The sequence below is a fragment of the Oncorhynchus masou genome, chromosome 13, assembly GCF_036934945.1.
Source record: "Oncorhynchus masou masou isolate Uvic2021 chromosome 13, UVic_Omas_1.1, whole genome shotgun sequence".
Taxonomy (NCBI): Eukaryota; Metazoa; Chordata; class Actinopteri; order Salmoniformes; family Salmonidae; genus Oncorhynchus; species Oncorhynchus masou.
The window spans coordinates 82,622,842-82,649,328 of NC_088224.1; the positions used below are offsets into that span (position 1 = coordinate 82,622,842).

At 44.9% G+C, this 26,487-nt stretch overlaps 2 protein-coding genes across 4 annotated transcripts in view; both read right to left on the reverse strand.

Moving 5' to 3' along the window:
* Window positions 1-3,636: 3,636 nt before the first annotated feature.
* si:dkey-24p1.6 (protein sel-1 homolog 3) lies at window positions 3,637-12,433 on the reverse strand. 2 transcript variants are annotated; one of them, XM_064985275.1, is made up of 23 exons: window positions 12,107-12,433; window positions 11,477-11,951; window positions 11,083-11,209; window positions 10,850-10,971; window positions 10,641-10,756; window positions 10,485-10,546; window positions 10,067-10,199; window positions 9,849-9,984; window positions 9,601-9,741; window positions 9,254-9,465; window positions 8,946-9,125; window positions 8,717-8,836; window positions 8,496-8,636; window positions 8,324-8,386; window positions 8,051-8,224; window positions 7,817-7,944; window positions 7,645-7,728; window positions 7,464-7,554; window positions 5,932-6,019; window positions 5,726-5,835; window positions 5,466-5,593; window positions 4,098-4,203; window positions 3,637-4,005 (listed from the first exon to the last, which is right to left on the reverse strand). In XM_064985275.1, exons 1-23 carry the CDS (start codon window positions 12,182-12,184, stop codon window positions 3,907-3,909), a joined length of 3,114 nt encoding a protein of 1,037 aa, XP_064841347.1. In that variant the 5' UTR covers window positions 12,185-12,433; the 3' UTR covers window positions 3,637-3,906. The 2 variants fall into 2 exon arrangements, with proteins under 2 accessions (XP_064841347.1, XP_064841346.1); XM_064985274.1 differs by having other exon boundaries at window positions 10,641-10,774.
* A 377-nt stretch (window positions 12,434-12,810) lies between these two features.
* The window catches only part of stim1a (stromal interaction molecule 1a), a 46,677-nt gene continuing 33,000 nt past the window's right edge, over window positions 12,811-26,487 (reverse strand). Inside the window, exons 8-13 of one of the 2 annotated variants that reach the window (XM_064985277.1) lie at window positions 24,640-24,817; window positions 23,321-23,488; window positions 21,078-21,178; window positions 20,706-20,938; window positions 16,253-16,316; window positions 12,811-15,231 (exon numbers count right to left, since the gene is read on the reverse strand). In XM_064985277.1, the coding sequence (XP_064841349.1) occupies window positions 14,697-15,231; window positions 16,253-16,316; window positions 20,706-20,938; window positions 21,078-21,178; window positions 23,321-23,488; window positions 24,640-24,817 (1,279 nt within the window). In that variant the 3' untranslated portion in view covers window positions 12,811-14,696. Of the gene's footprint in view, window positions 15,232-15,934; window positions 16,317-20,705; window positions 20,939-21,077; window positions 21,179-23,320; window positions 23,489-24,639; window positions 24,818-26,487 lie in introns of both variants that reach the window. The other variant, XM_064985276.1, reaches the window with a different exon arrangement.

A 26,487-nucleotide genomic window follows, 5' to 3' on the forward strand; every position in this document is an offset into this window, starting at 1 on the left:
TATCCGGGTAGCCGGAAAGTAGAGCATTGCAATAGTCTAACCTAGAAGTGACAAAAGCATGGATTAATTTTTCTGCATCATTTTTGGACAGAAAGTTTCTGATTTTTGCAATGTTACGTAGATGGAAAAAAGCTGTCCTTGAAATGGTCTTGATATGTTTTTCAAAAGAGAGATCAGGGTCCAGAGTAACGCCGAGGTCCTTCACAGTTTTATTTGAGACGACTGTACAACCATTAAGATTAATTGTCAGATTCAACAGAAGATCTCTTTGTTTCTTGGGACCTAGAACAAGCATCTCTGTTTTGTCCGAGTTTAAAAGTAGAAAGTTTGCAGCCATCCACTCCCTTATGTCTGAAACACATGCTTCTAGCAAGGGCAATTTTGGGGCTTCACCATGTTTCATTGAAATGTACAGCTGTGTGTCATCCGCATAGCAGTGAAAGTTAACATTATGCTTTCGAATAACATCCCCAAGAGGTAAAATATATAGTGAAAACAATAGTGGTCCTAAAACGGAACCTTGAGGCACACCGGTGTACCAGGGAGGTAGCTTCTTATGAGAAATGTTTGTAGTTTTTAGTGGTGCAACTGCATCTAGGGTATTGCGCAAGGTTAAATTGAGTTCCTCAGTTAGGTGGTTAACTGATTTTTGTCCATTGGCGTCCTTGGGTAGACAGAGGGAATCTGGAAGGACATCAAGGAATCTTTGTGTTGTCTGTGAATTTATAGCACAACTTCTGATGTTCCTTGGTTGGGGTCTGAGCAGATTATTTGTTGCAATTGCAAACATAATAAAATGCTGGTCCGATAGTCCAGGATTATGAGGAAAAACATTAAGATCCACAACATTTATTCCATGGGACAAAACTAGGTCCAGCGTATGACTGTGACAGTGAGTGGGTCCAGAGACATGTTGGACAAAACCCACTGAGTCGATGATGGCTCCGAAAGCCTTTTGGAGTGGGTCTGTGGACTTTTCCATGTGAATATTAAAATCACCAAAGATTAGAATATTATCTGCTATGACTACAAGGTCCGATAGGAATTCAGGGAACTCAGTGAGGAACGCTGTATATGGCCCAGGAGGCCTGTAAACAGTAGCTATAAAAAGTGATTGAGTAGGCTGCATATATTTCATGACTAGAAGCTCAAAAGACGAAAACATATTTTTTTTTTGTAAATTGAAATTTGCTATCGTAAATGTTAGCAACACCTCCGCCTTTGCGGGATGCACGGGGGATATGGTCAATAGTGTAGCCAGGAGGTGAGGCCTCATTTAACACAGTAAATTCATCAGGCTTAAGCCATGTTTCAGTCAGGCCAATCACATCAAGATTATGATCAGTGATTAGTTCATTGACTATAATTGCCTTTGAAGTAAGGGATCTAACATTAAGTAGCCCTATTTTGAGATGTGAGGTATCATGATCTCTTTCAATAATGACAGGAATGGAGGTGGTCTTTATCCTAGTGAGATTGCTAAGGCGAACACCGCCATGTTTAGTTTTGCCCAACCTAGGTCCAGGCACAGACACGGTCTCAATGGTGATAGCTGAGCTGACTACACTGACTGTGCTAGTGGCAGACTCCACTATGCTGGCAGGCTGGCTAACAGCCTGCTGCCTGGCCTGCACCCTATTTCATTGTGGAGCTAGAGGAGTTAGAGCCCTGTCTATGTTGGTAGATAAGATGAGAGCACCCCTCCAGCTAGGATGGAGTCCGTCACTCCTCAGCAGGCCAGGCGTGGTCCTGTTTGTGGGTGAGTCCCAGAAAGAGGGCCAATTATCTACAAATTCTATCTTTTGGGAGGGGCAGAAAACAGTTTTCAACCAGCGATTGAGTTGTGAGACTTTGCTGTAGAGCTCATCACTCCCCCTAACTGGGAGGGATACAAAACATTCCATAACACAGATGGCTCTTTCCATGACACAGACTGACCAGGTCATCCAGGTGAAAGCTAATGATCCCTTATTGATGTCACTTGTTAAATCCACTTCAATCAGTGTAGATGAAGAGGAGACCAGGTGAATCCAGGTGAATCCAGGTGAAAGCTAATGATCCCTTATTGATGTCACTTGTTAAATTCACTTGTTGTCACTTGTTAAATCCACTTCAATCAGCGTAGATGAAGGGGAGACCAGATGAATCCAGGTGAATCCAGGTGAATATTGATGTCACTTGTTAAATCCACTTCAATCAGTGTAGATGAAGGGGAGACCAGATGAAAGCTAATGATCCCTTATTGATATCACTTGTTAAATCCACTTCAATCAGTGTAGATGAAGGGGAGACCAGATGAAAGCTAATGATCCCTTATTGATGTCACTTGTCAAATCCACTTCAATCAGTGTAGATGAAGGGAAGACCAGATGAATCCAGGTGAATCCAGGTGAAAGCTAATGATCCCTTATTGATGTCACTTGTTAAATCTACTTCAATCAGTGTAGAAGAAGGGGAGACCAGATGAATCCAGGTGAAAGCTAATGATCCCTTATTGATGTCACTTGTTAAATCCACTTCAATCAGTGTAGATGAAGGGGAGACCAGGTGAATCCAGGTGAAACTATGATCCCTTATTGATGTCACCTGTTAAATCCACTTCAATCAGTGTAGATGAAGGGGAGGAGACAGGTTAAAGAAGGATTTTTAAGCCTTGAGACATGTATTGTGTATGTGTGCCATTCAGAGGATGAACAGGCAAGACAAAGGATTTAAGTAACTTTGAATGGGGTATGGTAGTAGGTGCCAGGCGCATGGGTTGGAATGTGTCAAAAGCTGCAACGCTGCTGGGTTTTTCACGTTCAACAGTTTCTCGTGTGTATCAAGAACAGCTCACCACCCAAAGGACATCCAACCAACGTGACACAGCTGTGGGAAGCATCGGCGGTACCATGGGCCAGCATCCCTGTGGAATCCTTTCAACACCTTGTAGAGTCTGACAAATTTATGCTGTTCTGATGGCAAAAGGGAGTGCAACACAATATTAGGAATGGGTCCCTAATGTTTTGTCCTCTGTGTATAGCCTGCTATAAATATTTAAAACAGCTATGCTTGCTTTTGTAAGTAGCCAAATTCTACCACAGCTGGGATAACTTTTTTTTGTTTTTTGGACTGATTATGCATGTCACAAAAATGTAGCAATTAGCAAAAGCATGTTTATGAGTAAAACAAAACAATCAAATAATTGCATGAATAAACCTGATCACCAGTATCATGTAGTATTTACATTTACTGTACCTTAGCATCTCTATACAGAGAACTCTGGTATGAGAAAACATGTGGTACACAGACTGAGTAATGTACAGCCTGCTTATGAATGTATTGCGAGATCTGACTGTGACGTTACCACAGACCACACTCTAATAACAGACAACTGACCCAGCTCATGATTCAGGAATTTCATATTGTTTCAATTAGAAGGGTAACTAACTGTGTGCTTTCCAGTCTCCAGTTTGTCTGTGTACAGGTGACAACTTGCTGGTGAAACCCTGGGGCATTACCAGCCATTCATTACCAGGAGCCCAGAGCACGGTTCTCCATGGGCCTGAAAAATGACTCTGTTCAGGGACACCACGGTGCTAGTCTATCCCCCTGGTTGATCTGTTCTACACTGGAGCCCCAGTCAGTAGAAAATAATGATTTTCAAATCAGTTTGCTTTATTAATACTGTTCAATCAATAGACAGTTTTGTAAACCATGATCATACAGAACATTGAAATAACTTTATACATTCAATTTAAGAAATTGTGCTATCTTCATTCCAGATAAAACAAAGATAAAAACACAAAAAATATTTACCTTTAGCTATAAAAACAAAATAAAAAAAATCTGCGAAAAAAGTTTTTGCTCTAGATACAATCAAGTCGTCTTCCTCATAGTGCTGATAGGCTGATGGGTTTCCTGGTCCTAGTGATAATAAGACATGATGCCACGCCCCCTCAGAACACAAAGGATGATGAAGAGGATTGGTGGAACTGCAACTGCCATGACCACAGTACCAGAGACCTGAGGGAGAGAAGACAGCCCAATATCAACGTTCATGGCATACTGTATCTATGTTGAATAGGACAAGTTCAATGTTCAAAAATCATACATACCTTGATAGTAGCACTGTAGTCCTTTTGGAAAGACTGCAGATAGGCATGGAATAGGGCAAGGCTGCAGGGTAAGTAGGACTCTGCTGTACTGTTGGAGTCTCTGCACCTATGGAAAAGTATAGGAATTGTGCAGTGAGAACAGCCTAACCAGTTGACAATATTATACCAGACTGGATAAGGGGAGGACCATCCTCCTCAGTGAATTTCATAAAAATTAAAATAGTTTTAGATAAAACTATACTAAATATATTATTGTCACCAAATAATTGATTAAAACACACTGTTTTGCAATGAATGTCTACAGTAGCATCAACAGTAGGGTAGCACCATGGTGTAGCTGGAGGACAGCTGGTTTCCATCCTCCTCTGGGTACATTGACTTCAATACAAAACCATGGTGGCTCATGGTTCTCACCCCCTTCCATAGATTTACACATTAATTATGACAACTTCCGGAGGACGTCCTCCAACTTATCAGAGCTCTTGCAGCATAAACTGACATGTTGTCCACTCAATCAAAGGATCAGAGAATGAATCTAGTACTGAAAGCATAAGCTACAGCTAGCAAGCACTGCAGTGCATAAAAGGCGGTGAGTAGTTGACTCAAAGAGAGTGAAAGACAATAGTTTAACCGTTTTCAACAAATTAATTTATTCAAAAATGAAGAAGTGCGAGAGAGATATCTATTTTTTTTACACTTACTTAGCTAGCAAATGCATTTAGCTAGTTAGTTTAGCCTATTCAAACACCCAGCTCAAACAGAGAGGGATGCTATGTTACCTAGCTGGCTATGGCTAACTCCTCCAAGTCAAGGTAAGCTTTTCATTTTTATTTTATTTATTGCCAGCAGTGTAACTGCTAAACTGCTTGCTTACTGTACACTGTACTGCATGATACTAGTGGATTTACTAACGTGTTCTAGTAGCTATGTTGTTGACTTTACGTTAGCTAATATGGTGACAACGATGAAGGCTGTGTGTAGCGGTTAGCAGTTTTGATATAAAGGTTAAAGACTTTTTTTCCGATCACAGACAGCTGATGTGTTGTGCACTGATGTCCACAAGCGACTTGTATGCACCTATGCTGTAAACTTTCATTCATAGGCTAGGTTGTAGCAACCTCATGATGGGTATAGGGACACTTAGAATATCATGTAGTAGTCTAAACCTATCTATGTTACATTGAACTGGGTACATGGAAAATGAATGACAGTCATCCAATATGCTGTAACAGAAATAAGGCCATGATCCTAAAAAAATTATCGTCCTCCCAAATCTTAACGGCACTGACCGCCACTGACCATCATATCCTCAGGTAGTGTACATGGCATTCTCGTGTTGTAAATGGTGTACAGTACCACAGTACATACCTGCGGTAAAGTGTAGTCGCCAGCTCAGTGTTATCTGCCATGTAATGCTGTGTCAGACCCAGTTCAGACAGGACGGACAACGCTAACCCCTGTTCCTCTTGAACAAGCACACCAAGACTGTACCAGCCCTGTGAGGAAAAGCATGCGGAGACACACACACACACACACGCACACACACACAAAGGGTTGCAGATGAGTGGGAAGGAATTTCTTTAATGAGATGGCAATGACATCACACGTATGTAACCTGGCTGGCATACCCGAGGGTCACTCCTTAGTGCTGCCTGTTTGTACATCTCTGCTGCTGCTGCCACATCTCTCAGTCTCTGCCCATGTCCTTCATACAGCAGGTCACCCATCCTGATCAGGGCTGCAGAGGATGGATTGAGGTAATATTAAAACAATCTCTCTGAGAAAAGTACAACAACATAGTCAATGCTGACTGTTTGTGTCAAAGACAATTCACCATAGGGATCAGGATCTTGTGCCTGGCTGGTCAGGTTGTAGTATCTCCTCATACACTGCACTGCAAAAGTGGGATCCAGGAAACCTCCCTATTGGAAAGGTCAGTTATAACTACATGTGTGTCACATATTTATATATACTGAATAAAAATATAAATGCAAAATGAAAAGTGTTGGTCCCATGTTTCATGAGCTAAATAAAAGATCCCCGAAATGTTCCATATGCACAAAATGCTTATTTCTCTCAAATTTTATGCACAAATTGTGTACATCCCTGTTAGTGAGCATTTCTCCTATCCCAAGATAATCCATCCACCTGACAGGTGTGGCATATCAAGAAGCTGATTAAACAGCATGACCTTTACCAAGGTGCACTTTGTGCTGGGGTCAACAAAAGACCACTCTAAAATGTGCAGTTGTCACACATCACAATGCCACGAATGTCTCAAGTTTTTTGAAGGAGCGTGAAATTAGCATTCTGACTGCAGCAATTCCCACCAGAGTTGTTGACATAATTTAATGTTAATTTCTCTGCCATAAGCCAAGTCCAACATGTTGCAGAGAATTTAGCAGTAAGTCCAACCAGCATCACAACTGCAGCCCAGGAAATTCACATCCAGCTTGTTTGGGTTTGCACAACTGAAGAATTTCTGCACAAACGGTCAGAAACTGTCTCAGAGAAGCTCATCCGCGTGCTCATCGTCCTCGCCAGGTTCTTGATCTGACTGCAGTTCAATGTCGTAAACCAAATTCAGTGGGCAAATGCTCACCCTCGAGGGCCACTGGCACGTTGGAGAAGATGAATGCTGGTTTCAACTGTGCCGTGCAGATGGCAGACAAGGGTGTATGGCATCCTGTGGGCGAGTGGTTTGCTGATGACAACGTTGTGAACAGAGTGCCCCATGGAGGCGGTGGGGTTATGTTATGGGCAGGTATAAGCTACAGACAACAAATACAATTGCATTTTATTGATGGCAATTTGAAAGCACAGAGATATTGTGACGAGATCCTGAGGCCCATTGTCGTGCCATTCATCCGCCGCCATCACTTCATGTTTCAGCATGATGCATGGCCCCATGTTGTAAGGATCTGTACACAATTCCTGGAACCTGAAAATGTCCCAGTTATTCCATGGCTTGCATGCTCACTAGACATGTCACCCATTGAGCATGTGTGGGATGCTCTGGTTCGACGTGTAAAACAGCATGTTCCAGTTCCCGCCAATATCCAGCAACTTTGCACAGCCATTGAAAAGGAGTGGGACAACATTCCACAAACCACAATCAACAGCCTGATCAACTCGATGCGAAGGAGATGTGTCACGCTGTATGACATGTCACCTTTTTTTAAGGTATCTGTAAACCCAATGCATATCTGTATTCTGTACAGTCATGTGAAATCCATAGACTAGGGCCTAATAAATGTATTATATTAAATATTTTTGCATGGTGCGTTTTATATTTTTGTTCAGTATAGTTATGCATTGATATACTGTATCATCACTGTGGAAACAAGTTTCACCAATCAAACTCACAGGGTTTTGTTCACATAGGTACGCCACATTGAACTGGGCGGCTGCAAATCCTGACTCAGCTGCCATCATGTAATACAACAAGGCCATTAAGCTGTAAAACAGTAGAGACATTAGGGTCATACAATAACAAACATCACAAATTAGTCTTATCGTGTAATGTTCTAACAAGAGAGATGGTCACCTATCCCCTTTAAGATAGGAATCCAAGGCCTTCCTGAGGACCATTCCAAGGTGTCCATTGTGCTCAGCTGCCCACTTAGCCCATCTGTGGTAAAAACAGATTGATTGGCAAGCAATGAAAAGTAATGTTTTAATCAGATTCATAAAAAAAACGAATGAATTTAGAGACTAACAATACAGCATCTGCTGGACGCCTCTTGACTCGGCCAGGGATCCCTGTGGTCCACACATCAGCCAGCTGAATGGAGCCATCTATGTTTCCTCTTTGGGCAGACTTCAGGTAGTAGGTATAGGCCACGAACTGGGAGAGACAAAAACACTGTTGGTTCATTATCTCAGTCCAATAGATGCCGGTCAGTGTGTGAGCTACGTAGGAGACCACAGGGTATACTGACAGTCGACCTGACCTTGTCTGCAGCTTTCCCAGGATACAGGCCTTGGGAGTACATGACACCCAGATTCATAGCAGCATCTGAGCTGCCTTGTTTATCAGCCTGTTCCCACAGCTGCACTGCCCGCTGGTAGTCTTTCTCAAACTGCTCATAGTACCAGCCAAGGGCATTGATCGCTGGCGTGAAACCCTGTGGGATTGAATGTTATGATGAGCTATTTTGAAGGCGTCATTGTAGTCCTTACAGCCCATGCATAATGATAAAGTCCTGCACATAATTTTGACCAACCTGTTCTACTGCTTTCTTCAGGAAAGTGACTGCCCTTGGAATGTCTTTCTTGACTCCTTGGCCCTTAAACGTGATGATGGTATTGTCAAAATAGGCTAGACATTACTATCATTGAACTTAGAATGACTATAGAGACTGACTGTGTCATCAAACTGAGTAATTGACCTCTGACCTGCATGAGGACTATGGCATAGTCATACATGGACACTGGGTCCCCCAGACGGACAGCTCCTCTCTCATAGTGTCTCACAGCAGTCTGGATGTCTGGAGACACGCCCTGCTGGCCCCAGAACAGCATGCGGGCCACAGCTTGCTATAGAAGAGCAGTTCAACCATTATCACAAAAGATTTATTGAGATAGTTAAATACTGAAATCAGACAGATGTATAGTACCTCTGCATCTGCGGCTCCATTGCGGGCCTGGAGTTTTAACCAGTGAAAGAAATCATGGTTTTCATTGGTTTGGAACCGAAGCACTTCATCGTTGTTCAGGTAAATAGATTCTACAAACATCTGCAAAACAGACATACTAGATGAGGAGCAGTTTCATTAAATGACATGTTTTAGGATTGTATAATACTTGCACAGGCTGAGATGATCTTGCTTCAGGCACAAGGCCTACCTGCTGAGGTGAGGGGTTGTGATGGTCGGAGGATGTCTGCTTGGCGATGTTAGAGTAGTAGGCATAGGCCAGGTCAGAGTCTGGTGGGATGCCATGCTCACCTCGCTGGTGCAGGTGCCCCAGGCGCAGCAGGGCCAGTCTCCAGTCCTTCTGGGCTGACAGCAGGGACAGTAACCATGCCTGGAGGATGAGGGGAATAAGAGACATGCAAAGTACAAATAGGGGGTCTGGAGTTTCTCCTGACCATGAAAAACTCCTAACCGTAGTCATGACGACATACACCTGAATACACACACTCATCCACCCACCTTATTGGGCTGCCTCTCCACTCCTACACCACTGCTGTAGAGCACTGATGACAGGTGTAGAGCTCTGTTGTTCCCCAGACAGCCAGCTTGCAGCAGAAGGGCCATTATCTTGTTAACTACTCCAGTGGATCCAGTGCTCTCTTGACGCAGCTTACGCAGAGACAAGGAGTACAGAGCTCTTCCCACGGATGCCAGATCAACCTTTCTGCCACCTGGGTATACAGTATAAACAATAACATTAGAAAGATTGCAACATCCTCATTAAATGGTGTTGATGGCGTTAACTGGTGGAACATCTTTGGAGGTTAAAATAATTGGAGAAGAGTATTATTATGACCAGCTCTTACCATGCTTGGTGGCCAGTATCTTTGCCAGATTAACTGCATAGCGTCTTTGAGGGGCATTGGGTGCCTCCCAGGGTTCACAGTGTGGTGTCACAGCTAAATGACATTTTAATGTCCACTCATGATAAGCATCCATACAGTTCTCTGGAAAACAGAGGTAGTTTCAGTTTGGTTGGAGTGACACTAACTTTGTGAGCCACTGAATATTTTATACACCATCATGCCATCTAGTGGATATTACAAGTCATTACCAGACTCTTGTTTCTCTCTGGCTCTCAGTAAATACCCAGTCAATTTGACATGAAGCTCCAACTGAAATTCCTGACAGGACTGTAGCCATCCAGTCAAATTCAGAATCCTAATAGGGTCTGGAACAATGACTTCAGACTGTGGGAGACAAATTAATACAGGTGTGACATGTTTTGTTGAATTACAGATGGATTTGGACGTGTCTGACTGTGATTCTTACCGGCCTGACGTCGGGTATTCTGTTTCGATAGTACACCAACGGTCCATAATAACCTTCAATTCCCTTCATAAATTGACCTCCACTGACCACAAAGTAGCCCTCCGTGTCATCCAGGTGTATAGGATCTCTGAACCTGTAAGAAACCAGCTCCATATTCAAAATGATGCTGACATGCTATAGCAGGGGTGGGCAACTCCAGTCCTCCAGGGCCTGATTGGTGTCACACTTTTTCTCCATCCCTAGCAAACACAGCTGATTAATCAAAATGCATTCTAAACTGAATATTATGATTAGGTGATTTTTGGATTCCGGTGTGTTAGCTGGGGCAAAAACTGTGACACTAATCAGGCCCTCAAGGACTAGAATTGCACACCCCTGTGCTATAGGTTTCTTTCTTTTGTTTTGTGTTCATCCTCACATGTGTTCTGCAGTATGAACCAAACGTTGCTGCCCATCTATGCACACCATGGTAACATCCACCTAAACATAATTCAGAAGAAGAGTGAAGACATTACTGGTTCAACTCCTGAAACATTGATTTCCTGTCTACTGTGGGTATGGGGGTAATACTGACCATTCTGCCACGCAGCTCCATGTTGATGTGGCACCACTGGGCCAGGGGCACCTGGAATGGGCAAAGGAACGCTGAGGACCTCCCAGTCTCCCCATGCATCTGAACATGCAGCTGGCCTGCAGAACACGTCATAACTAAGGAATAGGCATTATACTGGTATAATAATGCATCTGGCCATTTGAGAAGTGAGGATAGAAGAGCAATGTTACCTGATCTTTTAAGGAACAAATTGGGAGTGGCATAGTTATTTTGATAGTCTATGTGGTGAAAAACGGCACACAAGTTTTCCTGGCAGGATTGGGTCAGGAACACCCAGATGGAGAACACACACCTGGCAACAGGAGAGAATAAAAGTATCAAATATTATCCTATGTTAATATCCCCAACATGAAGCCCACGTCTTTTAGCATGCACATACAGACTATGTAGCTAGTGGTCTTACCATGGAAAAGAAATATCTTGGAGTCGCAAGTACTCCAGGACCTCGTTGCTATAGGCATTTAAAGTCTTGGTGATGCCAAAGTTCTCTCCAGTTGAGGCATACATGGACGACAACAAATTGACAGTCTCTGAATGGGAGATTATTTTGTGATAAAATGAGAAGGATATAGGTAGGATATAAAGGTTTGTATGAAGTTTGTTATAGTTTATAGACTAAATATGTTGAAAATGAATAGCTGTCTTACACTTACACCTTGTTTGACTATGACTGCTTTTAGTGTCTCAAAGCTCTATTTGAGTGGTCCACAATGTGGCTTTTAAAATCTTTACTTTGTATTGTCAACTATTGTATCATTGTGGACTGACATTTTTCTTACTAACTCTACAGTAATTACCTTGTTCCACAGGGCATTGTGGGGTGGTGGTCCTGCGGGTTAACCACAGCATCTGTGTAGCCCAGCCAGGGCAGAGTTGGTGCTGCTTCATGGGGCGACTGAGAGGGGACGTGGGCTGCAAGCTGACTACTGCAATGGCCTGGCCTGACCTGTACCTGTCCTCAGATCCCTGCTCACTGACTGAGGCACGCAGCATGCCACTGAGCACCCACTGAGTGTCAGGCACAACCCAGTCAGGCTGGTACACCAGCCAGTCAGGGAGGCTCAGTAGCAGAGTCCTAATCCGGTCTGGACCCGGCTCACAGCTCCAGTGTCTCTGGAACACCGTGGAGCTTACTCCAGTGTCATAAGACACCAGACACTCCACCAGCACCACAGCTGGTTTAGAACAGGAGTACAACACTTTCAGAGAGTAGCCAGGCACTGGCTCAGCTGGTGGGTTCAGGAACATCACATGATCTGAACCCCAAACCATCTGTGTGGAGGGAGAGGATGAAAACCACCAAAATAGTATGTACATTAAAAGTTGATACATTTCTTTAAAATGAAGCACCTAAATTGAAACATTACTGTGTGTGTGTGTGTATATGACAGGTATTTTGAAAATAGATATAGTACAACATAGCCTACCTGTAAACTGAGGAGAAACAGTAATAAACACTTATCCAAGAAATGCTGGTTCATGGTCCGAGTGTGGGGGTGTATCATTCCTTTAAGGTGATGGCTGCTCAACAAAAATGTGGTTTAAATGTTTTCATGCTGAGAAGCACACGAAAGACACTAAAATATGTCAAATTAAAAGGTTAGCAGTAAAAAACGCCGATAAAGGACCATATAGTCAAATCTAGTTTAAAAAAGTGCGTTTGCTGTCCTTTTGACTGGAAGAAACCTGAGAAAGTTTCAATGCCGAGAACCCGGACTAATATCCTGCTTTGTCCACAAGTGAAACAAGTGCTTATGTAAATATTGGAATAAATGCACACACAGCTCCACCTGATAGCTGCGCAATCAGACGCGTCACGTAGATTGACGGGTTATTTGATATTCGGAGCAGACCATCTCGACTAAATTCCCTCAATGTGTTACGGCATTCGAAAATGTTTACACATTTAATACATATTGCGCTTGTGTTTTACTGTGAACTAGAGGGACAATAATGTTTAAAAAATGCACATAAAATAAATAATACTCAAGTCTGTTCATTATTCAGTACCAATTACTCTAGAAAACCTGTGATAAGTTAAGTTTACGCCTTGCTACTGTTTTTACGTGTTAGTATCCCCACTAAAAGCACAACAAGCAGCTCTTCGTATCTGACAAACAAAGGCCATGTCTTTCATTCAAAATAGTTTATTGCTACCATGCAGGAGTACCATAAAAGTCTAGAGAACGTCACAGTAGATGCAACATTTTTTTTCTCTGTACAAATATATGTATTCATAAATAGAAGCTCAAAATGAGAAGTCGGGAGTTAAAGTAGGGGTGGAGAGGGTCATGATGCTCGAGCTGACCTATGCCTCAAGCCCATTATAGACGATAATACAGTAGCTGACATGCATCAATACAACTCAGTGCAGTATCCTGGCAACATACAGACACTCACAGATAGACGGCATAATCCATATTACAGCTTCATCGTGCAGAAGAGGTACAAATCACACTTTAAAAAGTACCAATAGGAAGTTTGTGTTTTCAACTGATCAATGAAAGAAAAATAATTACATTTTTCATCCATACCATCAATCGCAGTGTGGGGCCTCCATTGGGGGGCGATGGTGTCGTCTGGAGAACTGCTGTGGTTATTACGCAGACTCAGGAGCAGTCCAGCACGTCAATTGTTTAGGAAGTTATGAGTCCCTACAACCAGAATGTATCGTGACATCATTTTCTAAACCATGTGTGCCCTCAAAACCATTAATGGCACGTGAGTTTATAATTGTTACCAGTAGTTGCCATTACTGTTATTGTGTGCTTGACTTTGGATCTGTATAATGTGAAAATAGGTGATCAGGGTAGTCGACAGAACAAGCTAAAGTAGCAAACACCTCTCCAGAATGCTCTAAACAACTTGAGAGTCTTTGAAATACAAACGTTGCTTGAAACGCTCTTCTTAAAATGATGTGGGTGACAATGTCATTGATCACCTTATTTTGGTTTGGAGTCCCCAGATAAAATGGAAGGCATTGCTACACATTCTAAAGCGGCACCTAATGTCCAGTACATATATAGCTGATGAGAAGAATAAAGGCCACTGGACCAGTCTTCGTTTTGGCACCTCCAACAACACTCCTCATGATATCTCTTACAACTGCAATGTAGATTGATACGATTGGCAATTTGCAAATGTGGACATTTACTTCAATAAACATTTGACATTACATTCATATAGTTCAAGTAGTCCTTTTAATAACTTTCCCTTCTATTGGGGAACTTAGAACGTGGACAGTTACTTCTTGCACTGTGACACAAGCTACTTAGCTTTGTATGTGCTGGGGGTCTTCAAACGGTTTAAATCAAGCACTTCTACGTCACCACCGAAAGGTGCACCATCTGAGGGAAATGTTTGCCTCGTGTGTTGCTGTGTCTGCAGTTGTACTGGGAAGAGTTCTGCCAACATTGATTGCTAGATTTCTTGTTAGCACAATTGATTCGGGAGGTTTTTGCAAGTATTGTTCAGACCCCCTCTCACAGTTGACCAAAATGACTACCATTAAGTACTTAAAGAGATCCATCTGACACCATTTGTTGCCAAAACACATAACAAGGTGGCTGGGGCTGGGGCTGAACCAAATGAAACAACTGAGTTAAGTGTTGTCTAAGCAGAATAGGGACAAGAACCAAGCAAACACCGAGGAGCATTCAGAGAATATCAGTCAAACAAAGGTGAAGACATGCAAACTGATACAGGTTGAAGTAAACCAGAAGACATCCACCCAGGAGACTTGTTTCCCTTTGAGAGACTGGCACACTTTCCTACTAAATAAATAGTGCTTTACATTCCACTATACAATACCACCCATTCCCAATATAATCAGGACAAAAATCATATAATCAGATAGCTGGTTGCTCCCACAGTTCTTCAGGGAAAGTACCTACAAATCCATAAAGGCAAAGATTTGCACCATCGAGTGTAACCAGTGAACAACCCAAAACAACTTCTCCAAAACAGAAACAATAAGAGATACACATTGGACAGCTCTTTAATAGTCTTTAGTAGCCCTCATTTCTTCTGTTTTTTGAAGATCTTGAAGGTGTGTTTCTTACGGCTGGCGACGGAGTCTGTGTCTTCTCCCGTGGAGCCGCTGTCTTCCTCCAGAGGGCTCTTCTTGGAAGAGAGCTGTGGGATGCGGCTGCTTCCCTTGGTCCCTGTGGCCCCAGGCTGCCCCCCCGTGGGGGAGGGGGTGTCAGCGTCAGTGGAGTTGGGGCTGAGGGAGCGGGAGGACTCTGACATAGATATACCAACGAGACCAACATTCATCTCTCCCAGGCTGGCTGACTTCTCGATGCTGTACACCTTGTTCATAAGGATGGGGCTCTCTGGGACTGGCTCGGCCAGGGCTCCTCCTTCATGGACACGGTTACCTCCGTTAGGGGTGTGGGCATGCAGGGAGGGCTCGTCGGAGGCGGAGCGGACGGGCTGGCCATACAGGAAGGAGGTGGGTTTAACCAGGTGGCCCTTGGAGCTGTAGGCGGACAGACGATCACCGATTTGGGAGAGGGACAGGGAGGAGTCTGAGTCTGAGCGGTTCAACTCTCTGTGGAAGAACAGAAGAGAGTCGGTGGAGGAAGAGAGGTACAGTGAGGCCCGGTCCAGAAACATTCTTTAGCCTCCAGCACCTTGGCACTTCAAGTAGACCTGAAAGAACTAGACAGACATAAGCAATGGTAGTATCTCCATTCTCCCCTCTGATAGGCTAGGTGGATTTTTACCATCAGATGGAATGCCTACACATGTCTAATCCTTTCAGAACTATGGGGTAAAGGCCTATGGGGTAGAAGCTGTTCTGGACTGAGCCTGACTGAAAAGTGGATCCAAGCTAAACCACTGCATGCTTGAAGTAATCGAACCAATGCCTGTAAAGCCAAGGACACAGTGGGCACTACTTGCCAACAGCAACTCCACCTCCTGTTAGTAGTGCAGGCAGAGGGAAGGGTTGTTTGGGCTATCGAGAAAGACAAGAGTTGGGAGTGGATGGCAAAAACTAAAATAGAAAACAATGAATTAGGCAGAAAAATGTATTTAACGAAAAAGTAATAATGCATAAGAATGTACGCAAAATGTCACAGGTTGCAAAATGGGTGAGTTATAGTTAGATGAAACAACCGTTTATGAAAATGAGAACACTGCAAACTAGATAAGAAAAACATACATATGAAACTATGGGGGGTGAAAACGTAGGCAGAGAGAAAATCCCACGCGCATGCGGTGCGTGTGGAGGGAAGAGAGCAGAGGGGTACCCGAAGCTGCTGCTGCGCTGGAAGTCTGGGATGGTGTCCATGGGCTGAAAATAAGACGAGTGATAGACATGGGAGGAGTGTGGAGTGGTGGAGTGTAAGGAGGAGGAGGAGTGGAAGGAGTGGGGCTGACGGTAGGAAAGAGGTGGGGAGGAGCAGATGATCGTGGGGTGCGAGACAGCAGAGGACAGGGGAGGCAGGGGGAGAGCCTCAAACTGTTGGAAGGACTGGCTGTGTGACTGTTGGAGGGTGGCCCTAGACCTGGTTGGGCTGGAGGTACCGTCTCCCTGCTGCCCCGCCAACAGGCAGGTCTCTACCAACCTCTGAGAGCCCATGGCCAGCTGGGAGTCCATGTGGCGCTGACGCAGGGACATCATACTGGGAGCTAGAGAGACAACACAGAACAACACCATTATCAACAACCACTCTCTGATTATATACACACACACACACACACACAACACAGGGTGAGGGACAAGAGTAGGCTGGAATTCGACTGGGAGGGCACTAGCAGAAGATATGGGTGTTTGAGACATTCCAGTAATGAATTAGTGTTGTTGACCTTTGTGTTGAGCAATTAGGTAATGTTCGGTTGGGAGAAATGCAAGTGATGGATGCAAAATATCGGATGTTCAAACCCCTGGCCTGAGCGATGCCAGTATTGACAAGAAAACAAGAGAACAGGAGGGATGACACTCCTGGTGAGAAGTTTGTCTGGTGCCTGGTGAGGATTCTTGCAGGGGGGGACGAAAGTTAAATGTTTAATCATAACCCCTTCATTGTAGATCATTATTTGTAAAATCAGTCAGTGGCAGTATATTGTGAGGGGTCTAAGAACATTAGTTACTGGTGAGTGGAAGAGTGCTCTGGGTGATGAGGAAGAATATTGAGGATCAGGCTAAGGAAGAAGAGCAAGTCATTGTACAGCTGGAGACCGTACGGCCAGGGGTAGGTGGACGCAGCATAGAGAGTTTGCCTTATACATCTACAGGCCCTGTCCCAGGACAGAGTGTTACAGCTATATCCATCTACAGGCCCTGTCCCAGGCCAGAGTGTTACAGCTATATCCATCTACAGGCCCTGTCCCAGGACAGAGTGTTACAGCTATATCCATCTACAGGCCCTGTCCCAGGCCAGAGTGTTACAGCTATATCCATCTACAGGCCCTGTCCCAGGACAGAGTGTTACAGCTATATCCATCTACAGGCCCTGTCCCAGGACAGAGTGTTACAGCTATATCCATCTACAGGCCCTGTCCCAGGCCAGAGTATTACAGCTATATCCATCTACAGGCCCTGTCCCAGGACAGAGTATTACAGCTATATCCATCTACAGACCTTGCCCATAGTGTTATAGTATGTGCTCTGCGGTTTTGACAGGGGTGGGTGACTTTAGGAGATAGAGGGAGGGAGGGTTGAGGTCAGGATGAGGGGTAGCCAACAGGCCAACCAGAGTATTTCCTGAGAGACTGGCTGTCCGAACCCACAGAGCACTTGCTCGCTGGTCCTTGAGCCAATTGGTGTCTGGGGGAGGGGGTCGACCAGAGACACGAACAGCCGCCGCAACCAAAGAGAAGTGTTGGTGGAGGGAGAGGGGTAGTGAGGGAGGAGGGGACGTTATTAATGTGGATTAGAAGACTTACTAGAGGACTGCAGTGACAGAGGTCTAGAAGAAGACTGCAGAACTAGAGCTCAGCTTACCGCTGCAGTTAGTATCAGCCCTTCTCTCTCGGTCTGCTATAATCTAAACTCACAACAGTATCAGCCCTCTCTAGGTCTGCTATAAAATCTAAACTCACAACAGTATCAGCCCTCTCTAGGTCTGCTATAAAATCTAAACTCACAACAGTATCAGCCCTCTCTAGGTCTGCTATAATCTAAACTCACAACAGTATCAGCCCTCTCTAGGTCTGCTATAAAATCTAAACTCACAACAGTATCAGCCCTCTCTAGGTCTGCTATAATCTAAACTCACAACAGTATCAGCCCTCTCTAGGTCTGCTATAATCTAAACTCACAACAGTATCAGCCCTCTCTAGGTCTGCTATAAAATCTAAACTCACAACACTATCAGCCCTCTCTAGGTCTGCTATAAAATCTAAACTCACAACAGTATCAGCCCTCTCTAGGTCTGCTATAAAATCTAAACTCACAACAGTATCAGCCCTCTCTAGGTCTGCTATACAATCTAAACTCACAACAGTATCAGCCCTCTCTAGGTCTGCTATAAAATCTAAACTCACAACAGTATCAGCCCTCTCTAGGTCTGCTATAAAATCTAAACTCACAACAGTATCAGCCCTCTCTAGGTCTGCTATACAATCTAAACTCACAACACTATCAGCCCTCTCTAGGTCTGCTATACAATCTAAACTCACAACACTATCAGCCCTCTCTAGGTCTGCTATACAATCTAAACTCACAACACTATCAGCCCTCTCTAGGTCTGCTATAATCTAAACTCACAACACTATCAGCCCTCTCTAGGTCTGCTATACAATCTAAACTCACAACACTATCAGCCCTCTCTAGGTCTGCTATACAATCTAAACTCACAACACTATCAGCCCTCTCTAGGTCTGCTATACAATCTAAACTCACAACACTATCAGCCCTCTCTAGGTCTGCTATAATCTAAACTCACAACACTATCAGCCCTCTCTAGGTCTGCTATACAATCTAAACTCACAACACTATCAGCCCTCTCTAGGTCTGCTATACAATCTAAACTCACAACACTATCAGCCCTCTCTAGGTCTGCTATACAATCTAAACTCACAACACTATCAGCCCTCTCTAGGTCTGCTATAATCTAAACTCACAACACTATCAGCCCTCTCTAGGTCTGCTATACAATCTAAACTCACAACACTATCAGCCCTCTCTAGGTCTGCTATAATCTAAACTCACAACACTATCAGCCCTCTCTAGGTCTGCTATACAATCTAAACTCACAACACTATCAGCCCTCTCTAGGTCTGCTATACAATCTAAACTCACAACACTATCAGCCCTCTCTAGGTCTGCTATACAATCTAAACTCACAACAGTATCAGCCCTCTCTAGGTCTGCTATAAAATCTAAACTCACAACAGTATCAGCCCTCTCTAGGTCTGCTATAAAATCTAAACTCACAACACTATCAGCCCTCTCTAGGTCTGCTATAAAATCTAAACTCACAACAGTATCAGCCCTCTCTAGGTCTGCTATAAAATCTAAACTCACAACAGTATCAGCCCTCTCTAGGTCTGCTATAAAATCTAAACTCACAACAGTATCAGCCCTCTCTAGGTCTGCTATAAAATCTAAACTCACAACAGTATCAGCCCTCTCTAGGTCTGCTATATAATCTAAACTCACAACAGTATCAGCCCTCTCTAGGTCTGCTATAATCTAAACTCACAACAGTATCAGCCCTCTCTAGGTCTGCTATAAAATCTAAACTCACAACACTATCAGCCCTCTCTAGGTCTGCTATAATCTAAACTCACAACAGTATCAGCCCTCTCTAGGTCTGCTATAAAATCTAAACTCACAACACTATCAGCCCTCTCTAGGTCTGCTATAATCTAAACTCACAACAGTATCAGCCCTCTCTAGGTCTGCTATAATCTAAACTCACAACAGTATCAGCCCTCTCTAGGTCTGCTATAATCAAAACCCAGTTATTGCCCAGTAGAGCTGGTTACCAGGATACCATAGAACACAATGTTGGCCTGTTAAGTCAATAAACATGTTCCATTAAATATAATACATTTGTTACCAAGACAAGGACTAGAAATAAGAACTTTGGTACGTTGTTCGCATCGTAACTCCCTTTGAGATCGTAACTGGTTAATAAAAGCTGTAATACTGCATTTCAAAAGAAGAAACCCTGAGTATGTAATTTCTTAGTGGCTGAAACAAGGTGATACATGTGTACCCCCAGGGGAATGAGTTGACAACAATAGAAAGCAAGGCTCTATGTAAGGAGAGAAAACTAAATGGTATTGCAGGCAGCACAACAAGAGACTTTTAATTGAGTGCATGCCCCACTGCCTTGCTCTTACTCAAATAGGTCTAGATCAAAGCTAAACCTTATGAAGCTTATAGGAGGACAATGGCCTTTCATATTGCTTTCTATTACTCCATGTTCAGTCCTTCATTTCGGCCGTGTCCAAACAGCACATTCCATTGGTCAGACTAGGAGACAACTGCTAAAAATAGATCAGCACAAAGATTTGGTGTCATGAAGTATGTATTTCTTCAGAGGTTCAATTTCCACAGCAATGGATATCAACATTGGCCACCTTGTTCTCGTCTTACACGCCATCCCAGAAGTGAAATTCCCATATATCGAGGCACTCATTTCCAAAATGAGAGAATATAAAAACACCCCAACCAACTGAAAATATGTCTAAAAAAATATTAAAAATTGAAATTACAATTCATACATTACAGATTTGCAAACACAGAACACGTTTTGGGGTATTTTATTAGGATCCCCATTAGCTGTTGCGAAAGCTGCAACTACGCTTCCTGGGGTCCACTGTGGGACTCTCAATCACAGACAAAACAACCCAGACAAACACTCCGATTCCCTTCACAAACCGGGCTGCTCATTTTAATAAATTGAGATAATGACAATATTATTTATAATGATAATATTTTGTGTCGATGCTAATTTTCATATGAGGGTTGACTTTTGGATTCCCCCAGAAGGCCCTTGGTGTATTTAGGAGGTCTTTTGCTACAGAGTCCCACAGTGGGGCCGAGGGAGTCGGACCAGCCCTTACATTGCAGAGTACCGGGCGATATTATGTCCTCGTCCATGTCGTCCATGTCATCAGACATAATGAAGTGCTGGGGCGTGGCCCGGCCACCCATGAGGCTGGGGTCAAGGTTCAGGGTGGAGGCCAGGGAGGACAGCCCAGGGTTGTTGACGATGGTGAACCCAGTCAGAATCTCAATCTGCTGCCAGCGGTGCAGCCTCTCCCTCAGAGCAGCAGTCACCTCACCCAGGGCTTGTCTGGACCGGAGGAGAGGAGAGGGAGAAGGGGAGGAGAGGAGGGGGCAGAGGAATACAAGCACAGATCACAATGTCAACATAGATATAGGAGATATTGGCTTTAGACAAATCCCAAAATACTCTCTGTAATTAAACTCACTTGGCTGTCAGAATTTGGTGATCCACATTGTCCAGACAGGAGCTGTGTGCCACATGGAAGGTCCCAAAGATGGTGTTTCTCTTCTTCTTGATCTTCTCTGCCTGCAGTCACAAACACAATGAAACATCACTCCCCGGTTCTGTCAACTCTGTCACACTAAGGGTCCAGAGTTTCTCCTGCTCACATTGTCAGAGAAACCTCCTGGCCCTACTCATACGGTATATCTAGTCCCCATACTCTATACAGTGCATTCGGAAAGTATTCAAGCCCCTTCCCCTTTTCCATTGTTACAACCGTATTCTAAATGGATTCAATGTTTTTTTCACCTCAAGCTACACACAATACCCCATAATGAGAAAGTGAACAGGTTTTTAGAAAATGGTGGAAAATTATTAAATATATAAAACAAAAATACCTTATTTTTTACATAAGTATTTAGACCCTTTGCTATGAGACTTGAAATTGAGCTCAGGTAAATCCTGTTTCCATTGATCATCCTTGAGATGTTTCTACAACTTGATTGGGGTCCACCTGTGGTAAATTCAAATGATTGGACATGATTTGGAAAAGCACACGCACCCGTCTATATAAAGGTCCCGCATGTCAGAGCAAAAACCAAGCCATGAGGTTGAACGAAATGTCCGCAGAGCTCAGAGACAAGATTGTGTTGAAGCACCGATCTGGGGAAGGGTACCAAAACATTTATGCAGCATTGAAGGTCCCCAAGATCACAGTGGCCTCGATCATTCTTAAATGGAAGAAGTTTGGAACCACCAAGACTGTTCCTAGAGCTGGCCACCCAGACAAACTAAGCAATCGGGGAGAAGGGCCTTGGTCAGGGAGGTGACCAACAACCCGATGGTAACTCTGACAGAGCTCTAGAGTTCCTCTGTGGAGATGGGAGAACCTTCCAGAAGGACAACTATCTCTGCAGCACACTCCACCAATCAGGCCTTTATGGTAGAGTGGCCAGACAGAAGCCACTCCTCAGTTAAAAAAGGCACATGACAGCCCGTTTCACAAAAAGCACCTAAAAGACTCAGACCATGAGAAACAAGATTCTCTTTTTCTGATGAACCCCAGGATTGAACTCTTTGGCCTGAATGCCAAGCGTCACATCTGGAGGAAACCTGGCACCATCCCTATGGTGAAGCATTGAGGCAGCTGTGGAGATGTTTTTCAGCGGCAGGGACTGGGAGACTCGTCAGGGTCAAGGGAAAGATGAACGGAGCAAAGTACAGAGAGAGCCTTGATGAAAACCTGCTCCAGAGCACTCAGGACCTCAGACTGGGGAGAAGGTTCACCTTCCAACAGGACAACGACACTAAGCACACAGCCAAGACAACACAGAAGTGGCTTCGGGACAAGATTCTGAATTGTCCTTGAGTGGCCCAGCTAGAGCCCAAACTTGAACATCTCTGGAGATACCTGAAAATAGCTGTACAGCGACACTCCTCATCCAACCTGATAGAGCTAGAGAGGATCTGCAGAGAAGAATGGGAGAAGATCCCCAAATACAGGTGTGCCAAGCTTGTAGCGTCATACCCAAGACTCAAGGCTGTAAATCCCTACCAAAGGTGCTTCAAAGTACTGAGTAAAGGGTCTGAATATTTATGTAAATGTGGTATTTAATTTATTTTAATTTAATACATTTGCAAAAATGTATAAAAACCTGTTCCTGCTTTGTAATTATGGGGTATTGTGTTTAGATTGATGAGGGGGGAAAAACAACATAATCTATTTTAGAATAAAGCTGTAACGTAACAGAATGTGGAAAAAGTCAAGGGGTCTGAATACTTTTCGAATGCACTGCATCTAGCCCTCAGGCGGTACACACACAGCCCTCAGGCGGTACACACACAGCCCTCAGGCGGTACACACACAGCCCTCAGGCGGTACACACACAGCCCTCAGGCGGTACACACACAGCCCTCAGGCGGTACACACACAGCCCTCAGGCGGTACACACACAGCCCTCAGGCGGTACACACACAGCCCTCAGGCGGTACACACACAGCCCTCAGGCGGTACACACACAGCCCTCAGGCGGTACACACACAGCCCTCAGGCGGTACACACACAGCCCTCAGGCGGTACACACACAGCCCTCAGGCGGTACACACACAGCCCTCAGGCGGTACACACAGCCCTCAGGCGGTACACACAGCCCTCAGGCGGTACACACAGCCCTCAGGCGGTACACACAGCCCTCAGGCGGTACACACAGCCCTTTCGCATCTCACCCCTTCTTTTGCCACCAGTAGCTGCTTCTCAGCGTTCTGCTTCTTGATGTTGTAGTACTGCACCTCCACCTCATGGGTGAGCTGCAGCCACTTCTGGAGGGACTCTGGTGGGGACCAGCTGCAGCGAGACTCCAGCTCCTTCTCTGCCTTCTTGAGGGCCATGCGCACCTGCACACACACACATACATACTAAGTCAACATACAGCACATAACTTCTTATTGACTCAATACAGCAGCGAAAGGAACACACCAAAGTCCACACTTTAAGGTCCAACACACAGGTTGAGTATTCAGGACAAATGTGTCATTCCAACACTGTGACAAGTCTCTCTGGTGTGGAGATGGGAGAGGGAAACGATCTCATTGGCTCGTGAATGTTAGCGCTCTGTCTCCTGAAAGCCTCATTAAGAGCTGTGCAAATGAGCCCAGAGCCACCCAGCCGCCCCTGGACTCAATCACGGCCAAGCCTTAATGGAGCAGCACTGGGCCAGCCAGGGGAGCAGAGGGCCTGTCTGATCAGGCAGGCACAAGGGCTGACCTGGTTTGACCTCCACTGGGACAAGACAACAAGAGAACCAACCTCCAGAGAAACCCTCCAGATGAAATGAAGAACTTGGCCATGGTTTAGGCTATGGTGCAATGGGACCTGCAGTCAGAAGCTGTGAATCTATTTGTTATGTCATATGAAAGCATTCAGAGTTGGATTCAAAATATTCTCTGGCGGATTATGTGTGAAAACAGAATAAGAAAATTAACGCATTTCTTGATTTTCCTGAAATTTAGCACAGTGGTTCCTTTGCAGGAAGTAGGCTAAATAAAATAACTCCTTACCTAGGCATGCATGCTAAAAAAAAGACTAAAAAGAGGGATCTATCTCAGGCCCTTTCTCTAGTCATATATTGAGAACTGAAATCAGATAAAGGAGTGACTATTGCTTCCTCCAGCAGACGACAGTGTTCTCAGGAGAACATAGTGATAGTAGCAGATTGATGAGAGTACACAACATGAGCCCTCTGCTCACCTGCCTTGTGTGGGCCGACCCCTGCTTCCTTTCCTGAGCTGAGTGGGAGGAGTTATGCCTACTGATCGCATTCGGCACCTAATCCATGTAAATATATAGCTGGTTCCCTAGAATATAGACTGGTTAACAGGGTTCAGTCAGTTGGAGTGTCACTCCTCTCGGGCTTTACTCTACAGGTTTCTGTTACTGGCCTCAACCACACCTAGTCTCTCAAAAAGTATCCCACTAGACTAATTCCCCCTCATCCACCTGCATTGGTTCTCCACCCGTCCCTCTCCAAAGTGGCACAGTCAGGTACCTGGTCCAGCTCCTCCTCGGCATATTTCTGCCGACTCAGCTCGTTCTCTGTGCCCTCGCGAAGCTCCTTGAGCCGCTGGGCCTCCTGTTTGGCACAGTTAATCTCATCCCTCAGTTTCTGTTCCAGGTTCACCTTCTCCACCTCCACCGTACGGTGCTCCTCCTGGGCTATCTGCAGCCTGGGAGAGAGAGAGAGAGAGAGAGAGAGAGAGAGACAGAGAGACAGGGAGACAGGGAGACAGGGAGAGAGAGAGAGAGAAATAATCAGACAAGGAAAAGCATGAGATGTAATCTGTTCGTTTCCTGATCACATTGCCGGACCAGGAAGCATTCTAGGGTCTTGTTACAGGTGCTAGTAATCAGTGACTCAGCAATGACAGGGGCAAACAATAGAAGTGCCTGTATCTTTTTACTACTAGATGCCATGGAGACTGGCATGTCCACATAGCATCCTCCAACCAGCTGTCCTCGGACCTCGATGCTCCTGGCTATAAAGACTGACCACTATAGAGCCCAAGGAAGCCAGGGATCCATCACTGGAGAGCTAGGAGTCTCTGTCGACCTCTGATTTATATGCTAAATGTAGTTGAGATTCCCCAGGCAGACAAAGACATGTTTGTTTTTTCCAGGCAGGGTCCAGTTTAAAGAGCTCGCTACAGTAGTGGGAGTACACTGTCGCCTCCAGCAGCCTGTTGCCTTGTAACTACATCAAACAGCACTAGTTTGTAGTTCACGGATTGTAAGCCTATCACAGGAATTTCCACGCTTCCTTGACATTTCACACACAAACTGAACAGTCATTCATGAAAAACTACAAAATAACTTAAATGCATTATTCAGTGGAACTAAAGCAACGGAGATCACAGATCACACAGTCAAGAGACAGAGTCTACTCACTCTGTAGACAACACCAGCCCAGCAGTGAAGTATGCAGCTGCACCAGCCCAGCAGTGAAGTATGCAGCTTAACACCAGCCCAGCAGCGAAGTATGCAGCTGCACCAGCCCAGCAGTGAAGTATGCAGCTTAACACCAGCCCAGCAGTGAAGTATGCAGCTGCACCAGCCCAGCAGTGAAGTATGCAGCTTAACACCAGCCCAGCAGTGAAGTATGCTGCTTAACACCAGCCCAGCAGTGAAGTATACAGCTGCACCAGCCCAGCAGTGAAGTATGCAGCTTAACACCAGCCCAGCAGTGAAGTATGCAGCTGCACCAGCCTAGCAGTGAAGTATGCAGCTTAACACCAGCCCAGCAGTGAAGTATGCAGCTTAACACCAGCCCAGCAGTGAAGTATGCGGCTGCACCAGCCCAGCAGTGAAGTATGCAGCTTAACACCAGCCCAGCAGTGAAGTATGCGGCCTAACACCAGCCCAGCAGTGAAGTATGCGGCTTAACACCAGCCCAGCAGTGAAGTATGCGGCCTAACACCAGCCCAGCAGTGAAGTATGCAGCTTAACACCAGCCCAGCAGTGAAGTATGCAGCTTAACACCAGCCCAGCAGTGAAGTATGCAGCTTAACACCAGCCCAGCAGTGAAGTATGCGGCCTAACACCAGCCCAGCAGCGAAGTATGCGGCTGCACCAGCCCAGCAGTGAAGTATGCAGCTTAACACCAGCCCAGCAGTGAAGTATGCGGCTGCACCAGCCCAGCAGTGAAGTATGCAGCTTAACACCAGCCCAGCAGTGAAGTATGCAGCTTAACACCAGCCCAGCAGTGAAGTATGCAGCTTAACACCAGCCCAGCAGTGAAGTATGCGGCTGCACCAGCCCAGCAGTGAAGTATGCAGCTTAACACCAGCCCAGCAGCGAAGTATGCAGCTTAACACCAGCCCAGCAGTGAAGTATGCAGCTT